At 35.1% G+C, this 25,960-nt stretch overlaps 1 protein-coding gene across 3 annotated transcripts; it reads right to left on the bottom strand.

Moving 5' to 3' along the window:
• Positions 1–583: 583 nt before the first annotated feature.
• LOC101897767 (protein disulfide-isomerase A6 homolog) lies at positions 584–2,517 on the bottom strand. 3 transcript variants are annotated; one of them, XM_011295908.3, is made up of 3 exons: positions 2,408–2,517; positions 2,137–2,240; positions 584–2,075 (listed from the first exon to the last, which is right to left on the bottom strand). In XM_011295908.3, exons 2-3 carry the CDS (start codon positions 2,147–2,149, stop codon positions 775–777), a joined length of 1,314 nt encoding a protein of 437 aa, XP_011294210.1. In that variant the 5' UTR covers positions 2,150–2,240; positions 2,408–2,517; the 3' UTR covers positions 584–774. The 3 variants fall into 3 exon arrangements, with proteins under 3 accessions (XP_011294210.1, XP_011294209.1, XP_011294207.1); XM_011295907.3 differs by having other exon boundaries at positions 2,403–2,499; XM_011295905.3 differs by having other exon boundaries at positions 2,328–2,472.
• Positions 2,518–25,960: the final 23,443 nt, after the last annotated feature.

A 25,960-nucleotide genomic window follows, 5' to 3' on the forward strand; every position in this document is an offset into this window, starting at 1 on the left:
ACCATGTGTTGTACAGACTACACACAGTTTATCGCAAATGTATTAATGTATTCTGGCGCAGTTTAAAGTCTTCAAAAAAGCATGCATCACTTTATTGTAATGACGTTTTTATTAATTGTTAAACATAATCGCTATACAATTTTTATGAATTTAAAAGCTATTACTTGGTCATTTACCTTCAACATATATTAACGATGAACCCGGCTTATCTATAAATAAACAAAACGTTAATATATAAGTGTACAAACACATGAATATTTTGGCAATATTTAATTTAAAATAAACAGTGGTTTTTATCTCCACATTGTAGACATTTTAAATGCCCTGCTTCATCAATACTATCCAAAAGATAAGAATGCCCCCGACAATATTTTAAAAATAAGAAAGCATGTTTGTGTTAATTGGAGAAGTGACAACCATAAAGATGATAATGCTTTGAAATCATCATAATGGAATGATTAAATAGGCAGAGCTCGATTTATTCAATTATATATAAATCTTTTCATGGTTAAGATTCTTTAAGGACAATACCAACAACAATTATAATAAAACACTACGCTTCCAGATAAATAAAACCATTGGCTTTACTAATATTTCTTTTATTTAATTAAATTATATTTAGTTGTTGTTTTTTATAAAAAAATAATCTATGAAATTAATGACAGTCTTATGAAAAAGAATTAAGTGATTTGGTTGTAAAATACAATATGAAATGAGGAAGAAGTTGTTGGTGGAATTTTGTTGTTCTTGTACTTAGAATGTAATTAAACCCCTTTACAATTCGTCTTTAATATCATCCAAATCAACATCGGAAAGATCAATTTCCTCTTCTTCGGGTAGTTGACCATCTTTACCATCCCAGGCAGGTACAGTGTTAATGGCAGGTTTTTTAGCTCCCTTAACTGGCGCCGTTTGACCACGGCCAAAGGAAATATCACGCAAGAATTCATTAATGCCATCCTTGGAGAAGGAACCTTTTAGTACAGAGAATTTCATTTTCTTGAAATTAACAACAGCCATGGCAGGATAACCGAAACCACCAATCTCCAATGCGGATTCCAATTCAGGTTGAGCCACTGCTTCAGCCCATCCCCAGCCCCAGGCTTTTTGTTTGAATTTTTCGCCCAACTCACGAAGGGTTGACAAGAACTTATTACGGCATTTGGCGTCACAGTCAAGAATGTGGGGCAACACGGAGATAACGCACAATGGCTTGCCTTCACAAGCAGAATCAAATGAAGTTTCATCAATGATCTCGACCAGTTCTGGAGGTGGAACGTTAGCAGCGTGCTTGTCCAAAGCCCATGTAACAATGTCCGAAGAAGTACGGCCACCATCATATTCTTGAGCATCTGAAGAGGATTTCTTGCCAGCTGGGAAATATTTGATTGTGGGATAACCTCTAACACCATATTCTGCAGCCTTGCTCTGGTGAACCGTAGCATCTAAGGCACCCAACTTGACTTTGCCCTTCAACTCTGTGGCAGCTCTGGCCCATTCGGGAGCCAAATTCTTGCAATGGCCGCACCATGGAGCAAAGAATTCAACTAACCAATCATCTTCGGATTGCAACACCAATTTGTCAAAGTTGTCGTCAGTCAATACAATTACATCACCGCTGCCTCCATCTTCACCGCTAGAAGAGCTGCCGCCGCTGCTACCGCCACCGAAAGCAGCTTGTACTTTTTTCTTGGCTTCAGCCATAGCCGCCTCTGCAATAGCTTTAGCTGTGCGCTGGCCATTGTAGTCTGTGGGTGAGCGTTTGTTTGCACCGAAAATCTTAATTGTTGGGAAACCCCGTACGCCATATTGACCGCCCAACGATTTATGCTCATCTGCATCAACAGCACCAACTTTGATAACGCCCTTCAATGCTTTAGCCAACTTCTTATATTCAGGAGCCAAACTTTGACAATGTCCACACCAGTTGGCGTAGAATTCAACCACCCAAATTGCATCGTCTTGAATAACGAGACGATCAAAATTAGTGGGAGTCAATTCAACGACAGCATCGCCGGATGAGTAAAAACCCCAAACAGATGGCACAGCCACCGACAGCAAAAGACACAAAAGTCCTGGAATAGAACAGGTTCCAATTATTTTACTATTCAGCCAATTTTAGATCCATTCACTAACCTTTTATCTTCATTTTATATTTTGTTGATTATCTACCGCTATAAATACTTCTAGAATGTTGAAGTTCTCACAAAGCAAAAAGCCGGTGACGTTGACAAGTTTCTCTATTGTTGTTAATTAAAAAAAAAATAGAAAGAAGAAGCAATGTTAAATTGAAGAATAATAATTTCACGATTTACGGTATTTCTTACAATATAGTAAATGTTTGTCTTATATCTTGTTACTTTTAAATTAAAAATTAAACTAACAAATCCTCATATGTTTACCTTACTTTGTTACTTTGCAGAATGTCAAATCTCTCTCTACACAGACGTAGACGTTTGTGATTGGTCAATTTTACGCTCTAGCTAATGCCAACTATTAAAACCTGAAAAATCGCTAAATCTGTGGTTGGTGTTACCACTTGTTTTAGAAAACGAATAAGAAACATATTGCCACATGTTGAAATTTTTGAAAGTATGGTTAAGAAAAAACGCAGACACAGAAATTTGAAATTGGTATTGGCGCAACAAAAAGGTGTATACCTCTATTAGCTGATAATAATTTTTTTCTGAGCGTACTCGACTTCTGCCAAATATAGTTTGTGTATTTATTGTTTTGAAAAATAAAAACCATGGGTCGCTTTTTTATAGAAAATCCCGGTATTTCCTCAATCATTCATATTATCAATTTAAAATATTTGAAATAAATAAGAACAATTTTTAATTATTCTAACAGGCATTTGTCAGAGCCTCAGGGCTACATTTCATTAGTTTTACAAATTATAAAGAAATTATTTTTCATTCAAGAAGAAGTATCCATGTCCTGCTTTGAGTCCTAATTGCACCTTTATAGGAACATATTACAATCGGTATTGCAGCATGCTGCTTTGGTACTTTCTGGAAAATGTTTTTATTAATTGCTATCATTGTAGAACTAAGAAGGTAAATTTTTCAAATTTTTTACATTGACAACATTTCAATGTCAAAATCTATATTCATAAATCCATTGTGTACACACAAAATCAACGATGGGAACTGTTTTTTATGCATTGAAATTTGACAAGGTAAATTACAGAAAATGCAGAGTTGGGAATGCTAATTTGAAATGAGGTTACCTTTATTTCATTGTACCATGATTGCTACGTTTACCCATGGTAAAATTAAGAAAGTATAATCATTTCAAAAAAGACTGTCCTTCTCTGCATTTTCTGCAATTTACCTTGTCAAAAACAGATTCCCATCTCTGATTTCTCTGCATACAATGTATTTATAAATATAAATTTTGTCGTTGTTGTCAAACGAATAATTTTGAAAAAAAAAAAAAAAAAAATATATATAAACATATGATTGCATTACTTTACCTTCTTAATTCTACCATGCGTATACCTATAACCAATTACGTTGACAGCAACGAAATCCATTGGCCGAATGCATTGTCTATGTAGGACAATTATTTTCCTACAATGTTGATATCTATTGTTAGTCTATAATACCAAATTTAAAAAAAAAAAAAACAATTCCGTGGAAAATTGTAACTTGAATCATGAAAATACCGAATATCGGGTAGAACTTTTTATGAGCTGCAAGTATCGAATTTTAAATTTTAAATCCGTTAAAAAATGAATCGTCAACAGCGTGCCCGTTGTGCCACTAAAGTATCAATTTTGCCACTTTTTTGGGCTTTGATACCTTTGTGCCACTTTTTTTATTTTGATCCTAAATGAGCCACTTTTTGAATTTTTGTGCCACTTTTTTATACATTGTGCTACCTTTTTTATACCCTCCACCATAGTAGGAAGGGTGTATTAAGTTTGTCATTCTGTTTGTAACACCTCGAAATATACATTTTAGACCCCACATATTCTTGCTCAGCATAAAATTCTACGTCGATTTATCAATGTCCGTCCGTCTGTCCGTCTGTGGAAATCACTCTAGATTCCGAACGAAATGAAGTAAGTGCAGGTCAGTGCATATAACGGTACCCCCGATATTCGGCATTTGGATGATTTTAGCGACATTTTTATCGGAATTGTTTCAAACTTGGTATTTGAAGTTCGTAACAGATACTAAAGCAGGAGATTGCCTGTGTAGGTTCACGTCTTCTTATACCCCCTATATAACGGTACCCGATATTATGTATTTTGATGATTTTAGCGACATTATTTACGGGAACTATTTTAAATTCTGTATTTGAACTTCGTAATGGATACTACAGCCTATGTCGGAAAATTGTCTGTGCAGGTCCAGGCTTTATAACCCCAATGCACCACCCTATATACGGTATTTTATTTATTTTAGCTACATTATAAACAGATTTTTTTCAAGTTTCGCTTTTAAATATTATAATAGCTTATGACAAAATTTGCCTATGCAGGTCCACGTCGTCGTATAGACCCTAATATACGGCTACATTCGGTATTTTTAAGATTTTAACAGAATTTTTAACCGATTTTCTTTTTTTTTGTGAAAATTGACAAATTTTTACCACATGGTGGAGGGTATTCAAAGTTCGGCCCGGCCGAACTTACAACTTTTCAGCGGTCACACTGATCGTCAAGAATAAAATATGGACCTTCATAGACAGTGTTGTCCCACATGTGCGTTGTAAAGGATTTAGAAAAAATCCCAGTCGGTTTAAATTGTCAATTCCATTGCATGTAACTCAAATAAATCTTCATAAGGAAGTTTAACCCCGAAAAAAGCTCTAACGTAAATATGCCTTCAAATTTAAAATAATTTCTTGTAAAAATATTCCTTAAATGATCAAAATACCGAATATCGGAAGGCGCCGTTACATGGCGCAGTAGGGAAACGTGGACCTATATGGATTATGTTCTACCACCGGAGGTAGAACCTGCTACAAATTCTAAGTGCCAATTTTGAAACATTTTCGTTGCAAAAATGTGCATACCAAATATAAATCACGGTTCAACCCAGATAATTGACCAAGCACAATAAATATGACAATAGAAAACATACATTAAATTTATTATGTATGGTTTGCCTTTTTCATAGCCTCAGTCCCATCCTTCATTCTGACGTTAAAATCCTTACAGGTAGATCTCGTTACTTGCAACTTTTTCAAAGTTAGCTTATCTTGTATTCGTTGTATCCATGTTAGAAAAATACAGGTAGATGCATCAACGCTTGGGAGCATTGATATGTCAAATTTTTTTTTAATTTATTTTCAAATATAAGTAGCTTTTTATATGTTTTCTTATACGACGTCATTCGGAGGTTATTATAAAATTCCTTTTTCAACAATTTTTACAAATTTAAAAAATTTTTCATTCAACAATTTCATTTCCAAAATTGGTTTGACATTTCATTGTCCCAGCAGCTGCGTCGATGCGTCTACATATATTCTTCTACCATGATTTTATCAATGGCTCAATAAGAAAGGTTGCTCAACTTTAAAGAAACTAGAAAAATGCAACTCTGTGCTGGAGTCTTACAGTGTCAAATAGACTTTTAAATATGCAATAGTTGGTTTTGTTTACTTTCTAATTTTTACCAAAATTCTTATTATGGGGAAAACCCGCTAAACAAGAATATAATTTTGGGGTTATTCCACAAAATTAAAATTAAAATAGTAGGACAATACAGTTTTATCCCGAAATTGTACAATGTGTTTTCCATTAACGTCGAAAATATGCATTTGTTTTGCAACAGAATTCGAAATATTTTTAAATTATTGAATTTTTTATTCAAAACAATACACACGCATACACAAAATATGTATATGTTTTGGCAGAATAAGGACACCAAAAGAAAATAATTGTATTAAGGGGGTAGCTTTATTCTACCTTCTGTAATTGTGCCATGATTGTAGCCATGGTACAATAAAATAAAGGTTGGGCCATGATACCATATTATTTTATTTTTTTATTTTCTTGGCTTAATATGTCAACTTTATTTTTTCAGAAAATATTTAAATTCTCGTGGTTGCAACGTATGCATCGATAAAATCTGCAGTTTTTGTAGCGAAATATACCTTAAGAGATATATAGAACATGATTTTGAAAAGAAATTTTGGCCTTTCATTCGGTTTTCAATTATTTATTTAAAATCAATGCAACAAGGTTTTTATTGATGATATGACAAGCCAAACAGTTAGACCTCTAAATTTTAATTTTTTTTCAAAGTTATCCTACCTTGTCTTCATTGTACCATAGAAGCAAGTTCATAAAATTTGGTTCGGTTCAGATATAGTTATAGCTCCAATATATATGTTTCGTTCGATTTGGGGTTTAAATCTCCCACATTTGTAATGGTGCCAGATACAGCCCAAAAATTCCACTTTCAAATTTTATCGAGATCGTATCTGATTAGGATATAGCTCCCTTATATATCTTTATCCGATATCACGTTTATTGTACACCAAATGGCTAATATCCGACCAAATTGACTGACTCTTGACAATTCCGAAATTTGTTGAAAATCTGTTCAGATATAGCTATAGCTCCCATATATATGTTTTATCCGATTTGGGGTTAAAGTCCCTCACATGCGTAATACGCATTCCACAACAATGAGATTTGATACCGGACGTCAGATACAGCTCGAAAATACCTCTGCCAAGCTTTATCGACATCGGTTCAGCTTTTTACATACCTTCGATATAAATCTTCATCCGATTTTACAGTTATTGTCTATCTGATATGTAATATCAGCCCAAATTGGATAGATTTTTTTTATATTCAACGGAATTTTTCCATTTGGTGAAACTCAGTCCGGTATATATATTGCTCCTATAAATATTTTCATACCCATACACATAGTGTTATGTGTTGGGGGTATTATAAGTTTGATTGGGCCAAAATTTATGTAATACCTCGAAATATTGATCCCCGACATAGGAAACTATTTATGGATCTTCCTATCTCGCCGAGCTGAGTCGATCCAGCTATGCATGTATGTCCATGTTAATTTGTAATCACGATACGTGTCGCCGATCCTCACGAAATTGAAAATGGAGGTGGGGTTAGGTTCAGAAAAAAGGTTGGACCAAAAACAGAAAAATTTCCTAATTTTGCTGTTGCTCCACAGGTTACCATTATGAACCAATCTACACGGAATTTTGCATGGAGTTACAGTTCAGGGCTAGGCAGAAGCCTACAAATTTGGAAGGTCAAAACGACGGAGTGCGTAAAGATTGGGCAAATGCACCCAGTCAAAAAGCTAAGGGTAACATCTGGGCAGGGCTCTAGGACATAATTTCAACAACGATATCTTCCAAGATGAATTCTGACATAAGGGGGCTTCCAACATATTGTAGTGTTGTAGTCATATCATGCACTATACAGCATTGTTATTTGGTACTAGAGGTACAAAAACCTCCGTCAAATTTGAGGAAAATCGATTCAGAGTTGGATATAGTCCCCAAATTGTGACTACTCTAAAGCCATGATACGCATTCGAATAAGGTTCGTAGTTTGTATGATCTACTTTACACAAATTCCCAATATAAACTTTTTATACCCTACACCTCGAGGTGGTCAGGGTATTATATCTTTGTGCATTTGTTTGTAACAGGCAAAAGGAAACAAGATAGACCCATAGTTCCTTTTGATGATCTGCATAGAATCACTTTCTGAGTTGATTTATGCATGTCAGTCCGTCTTTCCGTCCGTCTATCTATGTAAATGCAGGTCGCATTTATTATCCGATTGAGATGAAATTTTCCAAACAACATTTGTTTGGCCCAAGGACGAACCCTATTGAAGTTGGAGATAATCGGTAAAAATTTAGATATAGCTGCCATATATATTGTTCATCCGATTTGTTGTATTTGTTACCTATAGCCGTTATATGCACTCCGTAACAACGATATTCAGGGAAATATATCAAATACAGCTTAGAAATATCTTTGCCAAATTTTATCGAGATCGGTTCAGATCTGGATATAGCTCCCATATATATCTTTATCTGATTTCAAATTAATTTTGCACCAAATGCAAAATATCAATGAGTATCATAAAATCGGCCCGCCCGACTTTAGGACTTTCTTTACTGGCTTTGTTTTTCCATACTGCCTGATATTTTAATTTATTTTTGGTGTTGTTCCATCGTATAACTTTCTTTTTCATTTCCTCTACAGACAATATTGCTCTTTCATTGTTTTATCCTCCACCACAGTATGGAGGGTATGTTAAGTTTGTCATTCCGTTTGTAACACTTCGAAATATACATTTTAGACCCCACAAAATATATTTATTCTTGATCAGCATAAAATTCTATGTCGATTTAGAGATGTCCGTCCGTCTGTGGAAATCTCTCTGCCTTCCGAACGAAATGAAGTAGGTTGATAAAATTTTACTCAAATGTGTATTATGTCTTTACGACTTTTGGTATTGAAAATGGGTCATGTAGATCCACGTTTTGGTATAGCCCCCATACAACGGTACCTCCCGATATTCGGTTTTTGACGATTTTAGCGAATTTTTTACCGAAATTGTTTCAAATTTGGTATTTGAAGTTCGTAATGAATACTATAGCCTATTACAGAAAATTGTCTGTGCGGCTCCACTTCTTCTTATAGCCCCATATAACGGTACCTCCCTATATTTGGTAGTTTGATGATCTTAGAGACATTATTCATCGGAATTGTTTCAAATTTGGTATTTGAAGTTCGTAATGGATACTGCAGAATCTGTGCAGATCCACATTTTGGTATAGCCTCCATATAATAGTACCTTCCTATATTTATAATTTTAGCTACATTATTCAGCGATTTTTTTTTTTCATTTGAATATTGTAATGGCTTATGACCAAAGTTGCCTATGTAGGTCCACGTCGTCGTTTAGACCCAAATATGGCGGCTACACTTGGTATTTTTACGATTTTAACAGAATTTTTTATAAATTTAATTTTTTTGAAAATTGCCAAATTCGTTCCAAATGGTGGAGGGTATTCAAAGTTTGGCCCGGCCGAACTTACAACTTTTTTACTTGTTTCTTTTGTAATGATGATGTAGGAGCTTTGACCTTAAGAATGAAAAACTCTGTGGTAATTAAATAAATGTGTATTTATTGTAGGTTACTTATCCTGAAGATGCATTTCAAGTAATTGTGAAATCTCGATATAAATAAAGGAGACATTTATAAAGATCTGACTTGGAGTTCAAACAATTATTCAACTATTAAAAAGTTTATCTAATAATGTTATGGGGTTTCAAAGTAAACGTACTGAATTTTTTTATATAAAATATAATGTTCTTATAAAATATTGATCAGTTCTTATTTGAGAAATAATGATGTGGTTATGAAAATAAAATTAAGGAAACAATTATATATTTACTCAAAATGTTGAGTTATTGCCCTGACAATGTTCAGCCATGTTTATACCCTACACCACATAGTGATAAGGGTATTATGTCTTTGTGCATTTGTTTGTAACATGGAGAAGGAAACGAGTTAGACCCATAGTTACTTTTGAGAACCTTCATAGAATCACTTTCTAAGTCGATTTATGCATGTCCGTCCGTCTGTCCGTCCGTCCGTCCGTCCGTCTGTCCAAGTATTCTTGTGAACAAAATGCAGGTCGCATTTATTATCCGATTGAGATGAAATTTTCCAAACAATATTCTTTTGGCCCAAGGACGAACCCTATTGAAATTGGTGAGAATCGGATCAAATTTAGATATAGCTCCCATATATATCTTCATCCGATTTCGGGTTAAATGTGCACCAAATATCCACTATCAGTCCAAATTACCTGAATTTTGGCACACCCAACCGAGTTCGGCCTAGAAGCAAGTATATCAAATTTGGAGAAAATCGGTTCAGATATAGCTATAGCTCCCATATATATCTTTCATCCGATTTGATCTTTAAGTCCCTCACATTCCTACTATGCACTCCACAACCGTGATATTTGGTACCAGGTATTAGATGGAGCACAGAAATAGCTGTTTTAAATTTTATCGAAATCGGTTCAGATTTGGATATAGCTCCCATATATATCTTCATCCGATTTCGGGTTAATTAACCACCAAATGGCCAACATCAGCCCAAATGGCCCGAATTTTGGCACATGTGACCGAGATTAGCCTTAAAGCAAATACAACAAATTTGGAGAAAATCGGTTCAGAAACAGCTATAGCTCCCATATATATCTTCATCCGATTTCGGGTTAAATGTGCACCAAATGTCCACTATCAGTCCAAATTACCTGAATTTTGGCACACCCAACCGAGTTCGGCCTAGAAGCAAGTATATCAAATTTGGAGAAAATCGGTTCAGATATAGCTATAGCTCCCATATATATCTTTCATCCGATTTGGTGTTTAAGCCTCTCACATTCGTAATATGCACTCCACAAGAATGATATTTGGTACCAGATATAAGATACAGCCCAGAAATAGCTGTTTGTAATTTTATCGAAATCGGTTCAGATTTGGATATAGCTCCCATATATATCTTCATCCGATTTCGGGTTAATTGTGCACCAAATGGCCAATATAAGTCCAAATGGACTGAATTTTAGTACATCGGACCAAATTCAGCCTAGAAGCAAGTATATCAAATTTAGTGAAAATCGGTTCAGATATAGATTTAGCAACCATATATATGTTTCATCCGATTTAGAGTTTTAGTCCCATACATTCGTAATATTCACTCCACAACCGTGATATTTGGTACCAGGTATTAGATGGAGGGTATTAGATGGAATAGCTGTTTTAAATTTTATCGAAATCGGTTCAGATTTGGATATAGCTCCCATATATATCTTCATCCGATTTCGTGTTAAATGTGCACTAAATGGTCAATATCAGCCCAAATCACCAGTCTAGAAGAAGAAGAAGAATACGTAAAATTTGGAGAAACCCGGTTCAGAGATAGCTATAGTTCGTAAAATGCACGATAGAATTAGATAGATTTTGATTTTGTACCAAATATCTCATAGAGCTCTGAAATGCCCTGTATAAACCTTTTTACGAGAGCTCTACTAAATATGCATAGTGGTGTAGGGTATCATATAGTCGGCCCCGCCCGACTTTTGAGCTTTCCTTACTGGTTTTTATCTGCATATATTCATCAGTTTTCTAAGCAACTTCAATACCACAGTCTCCCTTAAAATGCTATCAAAAACAGTTTTGTCAACATTACTCCTAATAGAGGCACCAAAAGAGCTTAAAGGCAAATTTACCATTAAAAGAAAAGCCCCATATAGAACATTTTCAAGCGTAACATTCATATTTATTGTCTGCATGCATCTACGTCTCAAAATGCGAAGCGAAGCATCAACCACACTATAATATCGATGTGGTGCATTTTATTCGTCGTTATTCGCAATAATGGAATACTTTGCTTGATGCCAAAAATCAAAGAAAGAAAAAATAAAATGAAACGGAGATTTTGTGGAAAAGAGTTCGAAGTCGATGAGGAATAAACGGCGTTGTTTCATATAATGGAATTTGTATTAATTTTGTAATTTCCTTTGTTGAAGAAATAATGTTAGACCCAACAAGTAAACCAGTAAGAAAAGTCCTAAGGTCAGGCGGGCCCGACTAAATTTTTACCGATTATCTCAATTTCAATAGGGTTCGTCCTTGGGCCAAACAAATGATTTCTGCAAAATTTCATTTGGATCGGGCAATAAATTCGAACTGTACTTTTGTTTACAAAAATACGGACGGACAGACAGACATGCATAAATCGACTCATAATGTGATTCTATGCAGATCATCAAAAGGAATTATGGGTCTATCTCGTTTTCTTTTGCCTGTTACAAACAAATGCACAAAGACATAATACCCTGACCACCTTGTGGTGTAGGGTATAAAAAGCAGTAAGTTCGGCCGGGCCGAACTTTTGTTGACCTTCACCCTTTGGAACGAATTTGGAAATTTTCAAGAAAATAACATCCGTTAAAAATTCTATTAAAATCTTAAAAACACCGAATGTAGCCGTTATATTAGGGTCTATACGACGACGTGGACCTGCATAGGCAATTCTGTCATAACCCATTACAATATTCAAATGCGAAACTGGAAAAAAATTCTGTTTATAATGTAGCTAAAATCATCAAAATACCGAATATAGGAAGGTACCATGGGGGTTATACAAAAACGTGTACCTGCACAGAAAATTTTCTGTCACAGGCTGTAGTATCCATTACGAACTTCAAATACCAAATTTGAAATAATTCCTGTGAATTATGTCGCTAAAATCATCACAATACCGAATATCGGGAGGTAACGATATATGGGGTCTATTTGATGACCTGGACCTGCATAGACAATTTTCTATCATAGACTGTAATTTCCATTACGAATTCTAAATGCGAAATTTGAAAAAAAATCCGGTGAATATTGTGCCTAATATCATCGAAATACCGAATATCGGGTGGGTACCGTTGTATGGGGGCTATACGATACGGTGGACCTATATAAACAATACTCTTCCAGGGGGTAAAATATTCAGAAGGAACTCCTTGTGTGGATTTTTAGTCAATTCCATTGAGCAATTTGGCAACAATCATCAAATTACCGAATATAGGAGGTACCGTTATATGTGGGCTATACGATATGGTGGACCAATATAGCCCATCTTCGAACTTGACCTGGCTGCAGGCAAAGTACCGATCTGTGCAAAATTTTAGCATCTTATCTTTATTCGTTTTGACTCTAGCGTGATTACAACAGAGGGGCGGACGGACAGGTCTAAATCGTCTTAGAATTTTACGCTGATCAAGAATATATATTCTTCGTGATGCAGATCATAAAATTTATTATTTCGATGAGTTACAAACGGAATGACGAACTTAATATTCCCTCCATACCAGGTATGATGGAGGGTATAAACATTGCCCATATGACGCCGTTTGACTTCCACCAGCATTGGCAAAGAACTCCTTGATGTACAGACGCCACTTTCATCAATTCACATTATACGCAAGAATAAATGTCTGTGTTTCCAGGATAGGATTTAAGCGGGAGCGATACGCAAAATACCGTTAAATGCACAATTTCAATTGAAATTTGCGATGGTGTTGCGTAAACTCCAATTCTTCTCGACACACAGCAGCCAAGGTAATGGGGACATTGAATTGAATGTTGTGAAGTGTGATGGTGTCGACATACCCACATTCGCACCCGCGTTCTATGCTGTTCAACGTGCACTATGCTCAAAATGAGAATAAATGATGACGAGCAAACAAGATTCAATTTACCAATGTCTGGACTTAACCCAGCGAAGAAGACGATGGAAATAAAATTTAACAGAACAAGATAAAAAAGTATCAGTCGGTTTTGCCGACAGATGTATACCCTCAGACAATATTCGATTATTTAAATACAGGGTGAGATAAAAATAAAACTGCAAGAAAATCAAACGTCATAATTTTTACATTTTTATACCCTCAGCCATATGGCTACAGAGGGTATATATCATTTGATACGGCCAAAACGTTCTTCATCGAATTAACGGTTTTAGACCTAGATCTCTTTGGACCAAATCCGTTTCAGGACATTTGGAGTCGATCTAGCAATGTCCATCCGTCCGTCCTTCTGTCTGTCTGTATGGCTGGTGCGCACGAGTATCCGATCTGAACTTGGCACATCGTAATATTATGTTCAAACTTAGATCGAGTTCGGAGATGGACAATATCGGTCCACTCCTTCTGGTAGCTCCCACACACAATGTCAAAATTTTCAAAGAAAATAATTTATTACACAGAAAGAGAAAGGATAATCCGATTTTGCTCCAACTTTTCATCAGTGCTAGGTCAGGTGCGAAAATGGACAATATTGGTCCGCTCCATCAGGTACCTCACCCACAAAGGGTAAAAATTTTGAATAATTACAACTCTTATAAAATGTGATATAAAAGTCCGATTGTCTTCAAATACCAACAATCAACAATTATAATAATAACAAATGATCTGCTGTGAAGATGTAATATATATCCACTCCTTCTGGTACCTCCCCTTCAAAGGCTCAAAGAAATTTCATACATATGAACATAAAAAATCAGTTAAGTTGGGTCGGCCCGAACTTTTAATACCCTCCGAAGGAACTTGAAAATTTTCAAAAAAATTCCGTAGAAAAATATCGCTCAAAAAAAAAAACATTATATGTTGGCCATAAGAAGACGTGGTGCAGGATACGTCATTTTCTGTCATAGGCCGTAGTACCGATTCCAAACTTCAAATGTGAAAACAATTCCGGTGAATAATGTCTCTAATATCATCAAAATACGGAATAAAGGGAGGTGCGTTATATATGGGGGCTATGCCAAGACGTGGACCGTCATAGGTTGTAGTACCCATTACGAACTTCAAATACAAAATTTGACGCGATTGCGGTGAATGTTGCGAAAATCCTGGAAATACCGAACATCTCGATATTCGATATCGTGGACCTATATAGAAAATTTCCTTTCTTGTGTAGAATTTCGTACAGTGCCATTGAAAAATGAGACTAAAATCATCAAAATACCGAATGCAGGGAGGTACACATATATGTGGGATTTACAATATCGTGGATGTATATAGACGATTCTCTGTTAGGGGTTAAAGTACTCAGATGGAACTCCTTGTGTGGAGTTCAATTCCATTGAAAAATGTGGCTAAAATCGTCAAAATATCCAATATCGGGGGCACTGTTAAAGACAATTTTCTGTCTTAGGATGTAGTACCCATTAGGATATTTCAGTACAAAATTTGAAACGATTACGGTGAATAATGTTGCTGAAATCATCAAAATACCGAATATCGGGAGGTACCGTTATATGGGGGCTATACGAAGACTTGGACCTGCATACAAAATTGTTTGGCATAGGCTGTAGTATCCATTAGGATCTTCCAGTACGAAATTTGAAAAGATTCCGGTGAATAATGTTGCTGAAATCATCAAAATACCGAATATTGGGAGGTACCGTTATATGGGGCTATGTGATAACGTGGACCGACATGGCCAATTTACGAACTTAACCTGCCTACTGGTAAACTATGCATGTATGCAAAATTTTACTCTTCTATCTCAATTCGTTCGAAAGATAGCATGAACAGACAGGCGTACAGACAGTTAATATACCCTCCATAGAATGGTGGAGGGTATAAAAACTAAATCGGATGAAACATTTATATGAGAGCTATAGCTATATCTGAAATCATCAAATTTGATGTACTTTCCTTTGGTCGAATGTGCCAAAATTGCGGTCATTTGGACTGATATTGGCCATTTGGGAGCTATATCCAAATCTGAATCGATTTTGAATCGAGTTTGGCAGAGGTATTTCTGGTCTGTATCTCATATATGGGGCATAAATCGACTCAGAAAGTGATTCAATGAAGTAACTATGGGTCTATCTCGCTTCGTTCTCCCTGTTACAAACAAATGCACAAAGACAAAATACCCTTATCACTATGCGGTGAAGGTTATAATAAATGCAGAGATGTATATGCTTTTTTGAAATCATTTTACCTTCTTAAATCTACCATAGATTTGAATTTAGTGAAGGGTAAGAATTACTTTTCTAGAACACATTTCAAGCTCCTGGAATGTTTATACCCTACAACACTATGTGTTGGGGGTATTATAAGTTTGATTGGGCCAGAATTTATGTAACACCTCGAAATATTGGTTTCCCACATAGGAAAGTATATATGGATCTTCCTAGCTCGCCGAGCTGAGTCGATCTAGCTATGTATGTTCGTCCGTCCGTAATCACGCTACAGGTCGCAATTATGGCTCGATCCTCACGAAATTGAAAATGGAGGTGGGGTTAAGGTCAGAATAGAAGCCTATTTTTTTGGAGATGATCGCAAATGTTTAGGGGTTGAAATGGACCAAATACTGAAAAAATGTCAGATTTTGCAGTAGCTATACAGGTCGCAATTATAGACCAATTTCGTATGTAGCTAGAGTTTAGGGCCGGGAAGAAGCCTACCAATTTGGGTGGTCATCGGATAATATTTAGCGGGTAAAATAGACCATATCTTTTGTGTTGAAAAAATTCAATAATTTTCTTTAAACCGCGAATATTTTAAATCCCGGCGAAATCACGAAGCCATGAAAAGGTTACTTCTGATCTTTACATTGATGTTAACATCCAACAAATCGAATATTTAGCAAAATATGTGCGATATATATGTCTATCAAAGAAGATATGCTTGAAAGATCTCTTATATGTCGAGAACGGCTGAACTGATTTCGACAGTTCTCATTAATTCAGAATGGCCTCTTGGCAGGAAAGAAAAAACGTCTAAAAAATCGCATAAAAATATCTCTCTAAAGATAAAAATATTGATTTTGTAAAATTTTCTCACATTTTTTCAATTTTGTCAAAATATGCCAAAAATATTTTCATTTTGAACATTTGGTAATATTTCTACAGCTAACAAAACTAAGTAGTGAGGATTTCAGGATATCATATACAGATCGGAATTTTGGCCCGATCCTTACGAAATTTCGCATGGGGATAAGATGAGGGTCAGAATTGTAGCCTACTCTTTTTGGAGATGATCGGGGTTGAAATGGACCAAAAAACTGCAAAATTGTCAGCGGGTCGTAATTATCGCCCGATCCTCACGCACATTTGAATGGGGGTTACCTGACATTGCAAAAGCCAAGCAGTTTTGGATGGCCATCCAAAAATATTCATTGTGTGAAATAATTTGCCAACTTTTGTAGACAAAATACGAAAATGTCCATTCCAGTGACTTTTTGGAGAATTCACAAATACAGGAAAGACGCACTTCTGACTATTTCGTTAAGGCTGATTTCGTTGAAGAATAAAGTCAAATGTATGTATCTCATATAGATGCATTTTAGTCAAAAACCAATAATAAATGTTAATCTTTTGCCACTTCTGAGAGATTATAGGTCTTTGGGAGATATTGGTTCCAGATCTAGGAAGACCATTTAAGTGCAACATCTACCAATAAATTGGAAATGTGCAAATTAGTTTAAGTTGCTATTATCCGAAAATTAGAGAACGAAACCTGATGGTTTTCTTTTATTATTTGTCACAATATCTTGTGGAATTCTTTCGAGTATCTCGCCTATATAAACTGTATCGTTTATTATAGTGTTGTAGGGTATTCAACGGTCGGCCCCGCTCGACTGTAGCCTTTGCTTACTTGTTTTGAAAATAACTTTAAAATCACGTGTTTCATCGCAAGAAAACATTCACTTGGAATAAGCCGAACGTACTCTCTTCTTTCATACTTTAGTCGCATACATACGACATATAAATGTGTATACATATGTATTTATGTATGCACATTTATGTGGGTGGGATTGAGGGAATGTAAGTTGCGATTAACAGCCGGATGTTGTAATGCAGTCAATAGAGCGAAATATCGTACATCCGCTTTTTATTGTATTACACAATATTTTTGTGGATATGTAAGATCGACGGAATTAAGAACCAATGCAGGGAATGTGTTTCAATTATGTGACATATAAATGGTAGAGTAAGGTATTTAACATTACCATAGATAGATATATATATATATATATATATATATATATATATATATATATATATATATATATATATATATATATATATATATATATATATATTTAATAGTTGTAATTATTTACAGCCATGGCGCCGGCCATGGTGATGGTGTGGGCCGCCATAAACAGCCGATGGTCGCTCTCCGCTCGTATTAATCGACCGTGGCATCAGAATAAATGCCGAATATTATCGCGAAAATATTCTGGAGGGCGTATTAAAGCCTTGGGCACGCAAATATTTTTGCCGCAGACCTTGGACATTCCAACAGGACTCAGCACCATCGCACTCAGCACGCGCCACCAAGAATAGTTACAAAATGAATAGTTCGTCGCTTCATTTCCAGCGCACAATGGCCACCAAAATCTCCGAACACCAATCCCTTAGACTATTGTGTCTTGGAGTATTTTGGAAAGCAAGATTGACACTAAAAAATACCAAAGTGTCGATCACCTCAAGCAAGCGCTTCGCCGGGAATGGGCCAAAATACCGCAGAGCAACATTCGGACAGCGTGTGACGGTTTCATTGGCCGTTTCGAAGGCCATAATTCGAGCGAAAGGTGACCAAATCGAACAAATCTAAACTTATTCTAAAATTTGATGCTATTTGCGACATTTTTGGCTTTCATTCAAAAAAATTTAAAAAAAAAGGAAAAATTATGGCGTTTGACTCTGTTGCAGTTTATTTTATCTCACGCTGTGGGAGCTATAACCAAATCTGAAACGATCTTGACAAAACCTGAAACACTTATTTCATGGCTGTATCTTATATCTGGTTACAAAGATCATTGTTGTGGAGTACATATTACGCTTGTGAGAGACTTTAAATTTCAAATCGGATAAAACACATATATGGGAGCTATAGCTATATCTAAACCGATGTTCATCAAATTTAATGTACTTGCTTCTAGACTGCATGCGGTCGGATATGCCAAAATTTGGACTGATATTGGCCATTTGGTGCACAATTAACCTGAAATCGGTTGTTCAGCCTATTCCCAGAACTTTTGTTAAAGTTAAACCTGATTTCACCTATTGCCCTACTGTCAAAAATTTGTTTATTTTTTTTAAATGATTGTGTCTATTGGTTTTGGAAGTGCCGTGTCGGTGCCCGGATAAGCCACACTCACATAATCCCCATTGCTCACATAATCATAACCGCTTTCAAAACGGACACAATGCCCATGTGAAGTATGACCGTTTGCTACTTACAAAAATAAGTAATTTCTTTGATTCAAGGTAGCCTGTGCGGGACATACTCAGAGGAGAAAATCTCGAGCCTCGGTCAAAGGCCGTTTACTTACAAAATTATGAAATTTCGATGCAGGACATACCCAGAGGAAAAAATCTCAATTTTTTCTCTCACCCAATCGTTTTGGACGTACCCATTGTTATAGGGATTATGTCCGCAACTTTCTGGGCATTGTGACCGAACCCCCATAATGGAATGGGAATTATGCCCAAGAAAAAAACAAGTAAAAAAACATTAAGTTCGGCCGGGCCGAACTTTTAATACCCTCAACCTTAGGGTAATGGAAACATTAGAACCAATTATGACCCACAAATAGCAATTTTTAGACACATTCTTGGGAAAATGTGGAAAAATCATCAAAATACCGAATATCGGGAGGTACAGCTATATAGGGCTATATAAAAACGTGGACCTATACATACAATGTTTAGCCAACGGAGCTAGAACCTATCATGACCAACTCATTCCAATTAAAAAAAAATCGGAAAAAAATGTGGCAAAAACCATCAAAGCAAATATCGGGAGATACCGTTATATGGGGGCTATACCAAAGCGTGGACCTATACATACAATGTTTCGCCACATGAACTAGGACCCATTATAACCTACAAATACTAATTCTCAGACAAATCTGTGAAAAAATGCGGCAAAATCATCAAAATACCGAATATCGGGAGGTACCGTTATATGGGGACTATACCAAAATACAAAATATTCTGCTAAATTTTTATGCTCTACGTCAAATAATGTGGCAGACAGATAAGAACTTTTATTTGCGGAAAAAACTTTGACTAAAAAAAAAGACGTTTGGTGTGGTTTGGAATTATAACTTGCTTTCTTTATTTTTCACTGGCTTATATACTAAAATTCTGTTTATTGCTGCATTTTCGTTGTCGGAAATGCAGCAGAAAAGAAAATACAGTTTTAGGCTAATATTAATATTTAAGTAAACAATTCTTTGGAAATTTGTCTGGAATAAAATGTTGAATTGCATATCAATATTTTAATAAACAATTCTTACAAATAAAGTATTAATGAATATTTATTCTTTGGAAATTTATTTTATAAAAATGCTGGATTTGCATATTAATATTTTGGTAAACAATTCTTTGGAATAATAAAATGTGGAACGGTTCTCATTAAGGGAATAACGGGAGACACTATCGTTGAGGGGAATTAGTAGTTGATACTATAACACCCCCACCCTTAGTTTGAGGCTCCGACGAAATTATATTATCTTTGCCGGATTGTTTATAATAGTTTGGTTTTTTAATTGTACATTTGGAACATAGGTTTGTTTATTCTTAAAGAGATATATAAATATAATTAAGATACATATTGATGTACCGATTAAAATATCTATACTATAGCCAATTATTTTTGAGTTTTTATCTGTATATAGTACTTGTTTCAGTGTTTCCTCGTATTCTATTTGTTTTAGATATAAATTTTCAAGTTTTATGTCTGCAAGTGTTGTGTTACTGGTATCTTTAATTTTTGTTATAAGGTTAGGTAGGATAAACTTGTCTTGTATTTTTATTTTAAAATTCGTAAAGGTTTTGTTTAACGTGTTTACTTCACAATTTTCGAATTTGATTAAGTAATTTCCTGAAATTTTTAATTTATCTTTGTTACAATTATGTGATATCGTACTGTTAAAGTGTTTAAGGATTAATACTCCTGGAATTATTTCGCTAATTTCTTGTGTATTTAATGTTTGCGTTTTGCAATTAGCTTCTTCAAAGTTTAGTATATTGTTCAAACAATTATCATTAATTTTTATAAGATTTCTTTTTAGGTTATCTTTAATATACGTGCTATAAATATTTCTTTCTAAATCTATAAGAACATCAGAATGATTAACCATTATGGATTTATTATTTTTGTCAGGAATGGGTACGAATGTTACCTTGGATAGTGAATCTTGGGAATATTGTGGTATAGAGAGAATTATTATAACGTTCCCTTCATTACGTGCTATGGCTACTTTTATATTGGTATAGCTGTCAAAGCTTGTGATTAAATCGAGTTCTGTTTGGGTGAGAATATCTGTGGGAATTATTCCCAGTTTCCCGGAGAAAATAATCTGTCCTATGTCGTCTACGTGATGCCGTAGGAGTGAGATGTCGTTGTTAATCTGGTATATGTGTTCTATAAATGTTATCTCGTCCTCTATGGTTGAAATTTTATTCCCTATAATATTCTTGAATTTGACTAAGTAGTCCCCGATAATGTTTTGCTGATAGTTTATATGGTTAGTTATGTTCTGGATTTGGGAGTTCATGACATTGTTTATATAAGTTAGTTTGTTCATTTTGTTAGTTAAGTTTTCTTCGTTCGAATGTAGAGATTTGAGAGCTTCAGTTATTTGTTCTTCATCATCGCTGTCCATTGTACCTGCAATCATTTTTAAGCCTTTTCCTATAATGTTTAAGAGTGCCCGTTTCTTTCTAAAATGTGGGTTAAGATTTTCTATTTTCGCTTTTAGTAGCATAAAGTTCTTGTTTATTGTACTGATTAATGTTTTTGATTCGCTACTGGATGTCTTTAGGGTGTCAATGTTGGTTTTAATTATCTCCATAGTTCGTTCGAATTCTGTAGTGTTTATTATGTGCAGTACTTTTATGTAGTGTTCTACGGTATTGGTCTCTCCTGTTTTTATCGGTATGTAACCATTATTGTTCGATAAGTCTTGTAAGTCGATAGTTTGAGTCTTGAATGTTGGGGCAATTGTTATCAGCATTATGATCCATTTAATCATCTAAAAGGGGATGGTAATTATCTAGATTTTGCTTTAATTTTTGGGTTATTCTTGTCTTGATATTTCTTTTGAGGTCTTATATGTGCTTTGTAATATTTATGCCCTGTTTTTGTGTTTTCAATATGATCTTCATCGACTTTCTTAGATTCTATCTTTCTGTACCTCCTATGATTTTTACCCCCTCGAATTTCTCTTATATAGTTTGTACCTTCCTCTATCACTATATCGGTTCTATTTTTATTAAGTTTATTAATATAGTTATTTTTCTTCTTTAATATTAGATCATGTATTTCGGGATATTTATCCTCATGTACTTTGCCATTTATAAAGTCTATAGGTTTGATTTGTGTGGTGCTATGAATAGTATTATTATAGAATCCAATGATACGTGATATTTTTTCCTCTGTCGTTTCGTCTTTGGATTGTTCGTCATGTCGTAGTAATCTTAAGTGTTCGTTCAATGTATTGTGAAGTCGTTCGATATCTGCGTTGGATGTATGGTTACTGTTTGATGTGTAGTGTATATTAATGTTCTCTTTCCTTAAATATTCTTGAATCGGAATGGCTTTAAATCCTAACTCATTGTCGACAACAATTTTTTCTATTCTTCCAAATGTGCTGGTATATTGCATTAACTTTGATTTAAACTCTATCCATGATCTTCCATTAATTTTGTATGCTGTGGCGTGTTTTGAAAATTTGTCAATTATAGTTAAGTAAAGTTGTTTCTCTAGTGTATAGAAAACGTCTAAGTGTAATATTTCTCTGGGTTTTGTGGGTGTTTCCGTTAGTTTGTAAGGTAGTCTAGGTGGTCTTCTGTCATACTTTTCCAATGTGCATATTTCGCAATTGTTAATGAACTGGGTTATCCTTAATTTAAGTTTGGGGTTATAAATTTTTGTTTTTAGTTCCTCGAACACTACCTGAATTCCTCTGTGATTTTTGCTTAGATGTTCTTCCTCAATTATGTTTGTTAGTTGGAGTTCGTCTTCTATATCGTCTAGTTTCTTAAAAGTCCTGATTAATTTGAATCCGTTATTATTTGAAAAGAATTCCCTACAAGTGTCTCTGAAAGTGTCGTAAAATTCATTGTCTATCAGAACTGCATTTATTTGTGTTGGGTGACAGTGGGTTTTTAAAATCATAATTGCATACTCTTTATCTAGTTCTTTTATTGTTACAGTTTTTCTAATATTCTGAAAGATGTTTTCGGTTTTTATCCTTGCTGATCCGGAATGAATTTTTTTTATGATGAGTTGGTTTTTAAATAAATTTATAGGTGAATCGCTCTCTTTAAGAATGGGTTGGATGTTTTCTAATGAATTGATCTCAACAATTTTATTTTCGATCCTTGATAATGCATCTGCATTACTGTTTTTTGTTCCCTTTTTGTATTTAATCTCATAATCGAATTCTGACAACTTGAGCCTCCATCTGACTAGTTTTGAGTTGGGTTCTTTAATCGAGAAGAGCCATGTTAGCGGTTTATGATCTGTCTCGATTATGAACTTGCGTCCGAAAAGGTATGGGCGAAAGTATTTTGTGGCCCAAATAATTGCTAGAAGTTCTTTTTCTATCGTACTGTAATTGATCTCGTGATCATTTAGGGTACGACTAGCGTAGCAAATCGGGTGGTTTTCTTGAGATAGTATCGCTCCAAGGGCAAAGTTACTAGCGTCTGTTGTTAGGGTGAATTTCTTAGTAAAGTCGGGGTAAGCGAGGATTGGGTCGTGTATTAGTAAGTTTCTTAGCGTATTAAAGCTTTCCTGATATTCTGGATTGGATATGTTTATTTTGGCATCCTTTTTAAGACATTTTGTCATGGGTTTAGCTATTAGCGAATAATCTTTTATGAATTTTCGATAATAACCAGTCAAACCTAGGAATTGTTTAATTTGTTTGGGTGATTTGGGGATGGGGAAGTTAACTATGCACTCGATTTTTTTTGGGTTAGGTTTTATACCTTCTAATGTCACGACATGGTCAAGGAATTCAGTTTCCTTTTTTAAAAATTCCGACTTGTCCAATTGGACCTTGAGGTTGGCTTCTTGCAAACGGTTAAAAACAAGTTTTAATGAATTTATGTGTTCCTGCAATGAGGTGGAAAATATTATCACATCGTCTAGATAAACCAGACAGATTTTGTTGATATAGTCTCTAAGGACGTAGTTCATCAACCTTTGGAATGTCGCTGGGGCTGTCTTTAGCCCAAACGGCATTCGTAAAAACTCGTAATGGCCTCCTTCTACACTGAAGGCAGTTTTATGGATGTCCTCCTCTTCGATTTCAATCTGATGAAATCCTTTTGCGAGGTCAAGTGTTGTAAAATACTGGCATCTTCCCAGTTTGTCGAGTATTTCGTCAATGTTAGGTATGGGGTACTTATCATCGATTGTAACTTCATTTAATTTACGGTAATCAATGACAAGTCTCCATTTGTTCTTCCCACTTGCATCGGCTTTTTTTGGCACAATCCAAATAGGGGCAGAATAAGGCGAATTGCTATGCCTTATTATATTATTTTGCAACATTTCTTGTATCTGTCCTTCGACTTCTCTTTTATGTATGTAAGGATATCTATAGGATTTACTAATTATTGGAACATTGTTTGTTGTCCGAATTTTATGCTTTATAACGTTGGTAAAACTCAATCGAGTATTTTCTTGGAAGAAGATTGAAGAGTATTTTTTTATTAGCTGTAAGAGACATCTTTTCTCTTCAGAATTAAGGTGTTGTGTCCTAATTTGTTGTTCCAAGCTATGATATTGCTTCATATCCCTGGTATCATCGCCTACCTTCTGCGTGGGCATGATTTTACTTAAGTTTTTGTTATATTGTTCTTCAAAAAATATTGGTTTGTCATTTGTTTCTTCTCTATTTTCGCTATTTTTATTGTCAAAAAGTATTGGCATGTCTTGTCCGTTTATTTGTATGGAATTGTTTTTATAATTTATGCAAGTATTGTATGTTTTAAGTATATCGTTGCCTAGTAATCCATCATAGTGATTGTGAAATTTTAAAACATAAAACTCTAACGCATTATTAGTTATATTAAATTCTTGAAATGCTGGAATTACTGCCTTTTCTGTTATGGTAACTTGGTGTTGGAGAGTTTTAATAACAAGAGGTTTTATTTGGTGTATCCATTTCGGATGACAAATTCCTGGATTAATAATTGAATTAGTGGCTCCAGTATCCACTATCAGTCTCAAATGACCTAACTTGGTTTTTACCATTATATATGGTAATTGCCTGTCGAGGCTCTGTCCCGAAAATTTTCGGCTGTGCCTATTTCCATGGGTTCAGGCTGATTTCTAGCGTTTTGTCTGTTTGCATGGAAAGGGTTTTGGAAATTTCCTTCGTGGTTTGGGAATGGTTGTTGGTAATTTCTTCCTTGGTTTATGAATTGTGGTTGGTGATTTCTTCCTTGATTTGCGAATGGTGGTTGGTGATTTCTTCCTTGGTTTGGGAATGGTTGTTGGTAATTTCTTCCTTGGTTTGGGAATGGTTGTTGGTAATTTCTTCCTTGGTTTGGGAATGGTTGTTGGTAATTTCTTCCTTGGTTTGGGAATGGTTGTTGGTAATTTCTTCCTTGGTTTACGAATGGTTGTTGGTAATTTCTTCGTTTACTAGATTGTGCATTGGTCTGTGCTCTATTTTCATTGTTTCCGGTGTATGCGTAGCCGGCTTGAAATAATATGTCCATGGCCTGTTCCAAGTCTCCTGGGTTCCTACAGAGCAGGATGGATTTCATAGGCTCTGGAATTTTGCTTTTAAAAATGTTTAAAGCGGTGCGTTTATTATTAATCGCACTTTGCCTAGTTGCTTCACCTTCTCCTAGTATAACTACCAGTTTGTTGTTTAGTCTGTGCAATTTGTCCTTTACGTCATTATAGAAGTCTAGTGTGTTCGTCCTGAAAGTCACACTCCTTAGTTCGTCGAAAAGTTCTTCACTAGAACGTCTGTCCCCAAAATTGTTTTGCAACATGTTTTTTATGTCAGTCCATGAAATCGCGTGGCAGTTTATCTCAATTGCCTGCCTAGCTTTTCCTTTGAGTTTGGACTTTATAATGTCGGAGAAAAGTAATTGGGACAATTCGTCGTATGTGCGTAAGTGTGGGTAAATTCGGTCAACGAGGGTAGTAAAAGTCTGTAAGTTTTTTGAATCCCCATAGAACTCCGGTAAGTTGTTTAAGTATTTTAGCGGGTCTATGATTAGTCTATTAATCTGATTTTCGGCCTGTTCTGCCATTTTAGTTATTAATTTTCCTTTATATTTTGGGTTATAGTCCTGTTTAGTTTTTTTTTTTTGTTTATCTACGTCTAAAATATTGTCTGAGTTTCTTTCTAAAAATGCGTC

This window comes from Musca domestica, unplaced genomic scaffold (genome assembly GCF_030504385.1).
Source record: "Musca domestica strain aabys unplaced genomic scaffold, Musca_domestica.polishedcontigs.V.1.1 3, whole genome shotgun sequence".
Classification (NCBI taxonomy): Eukaryota; Metazoa; Arthropoda; class Insecta; order Diptera; family Muscidae; genus Musca; species Musca domestica.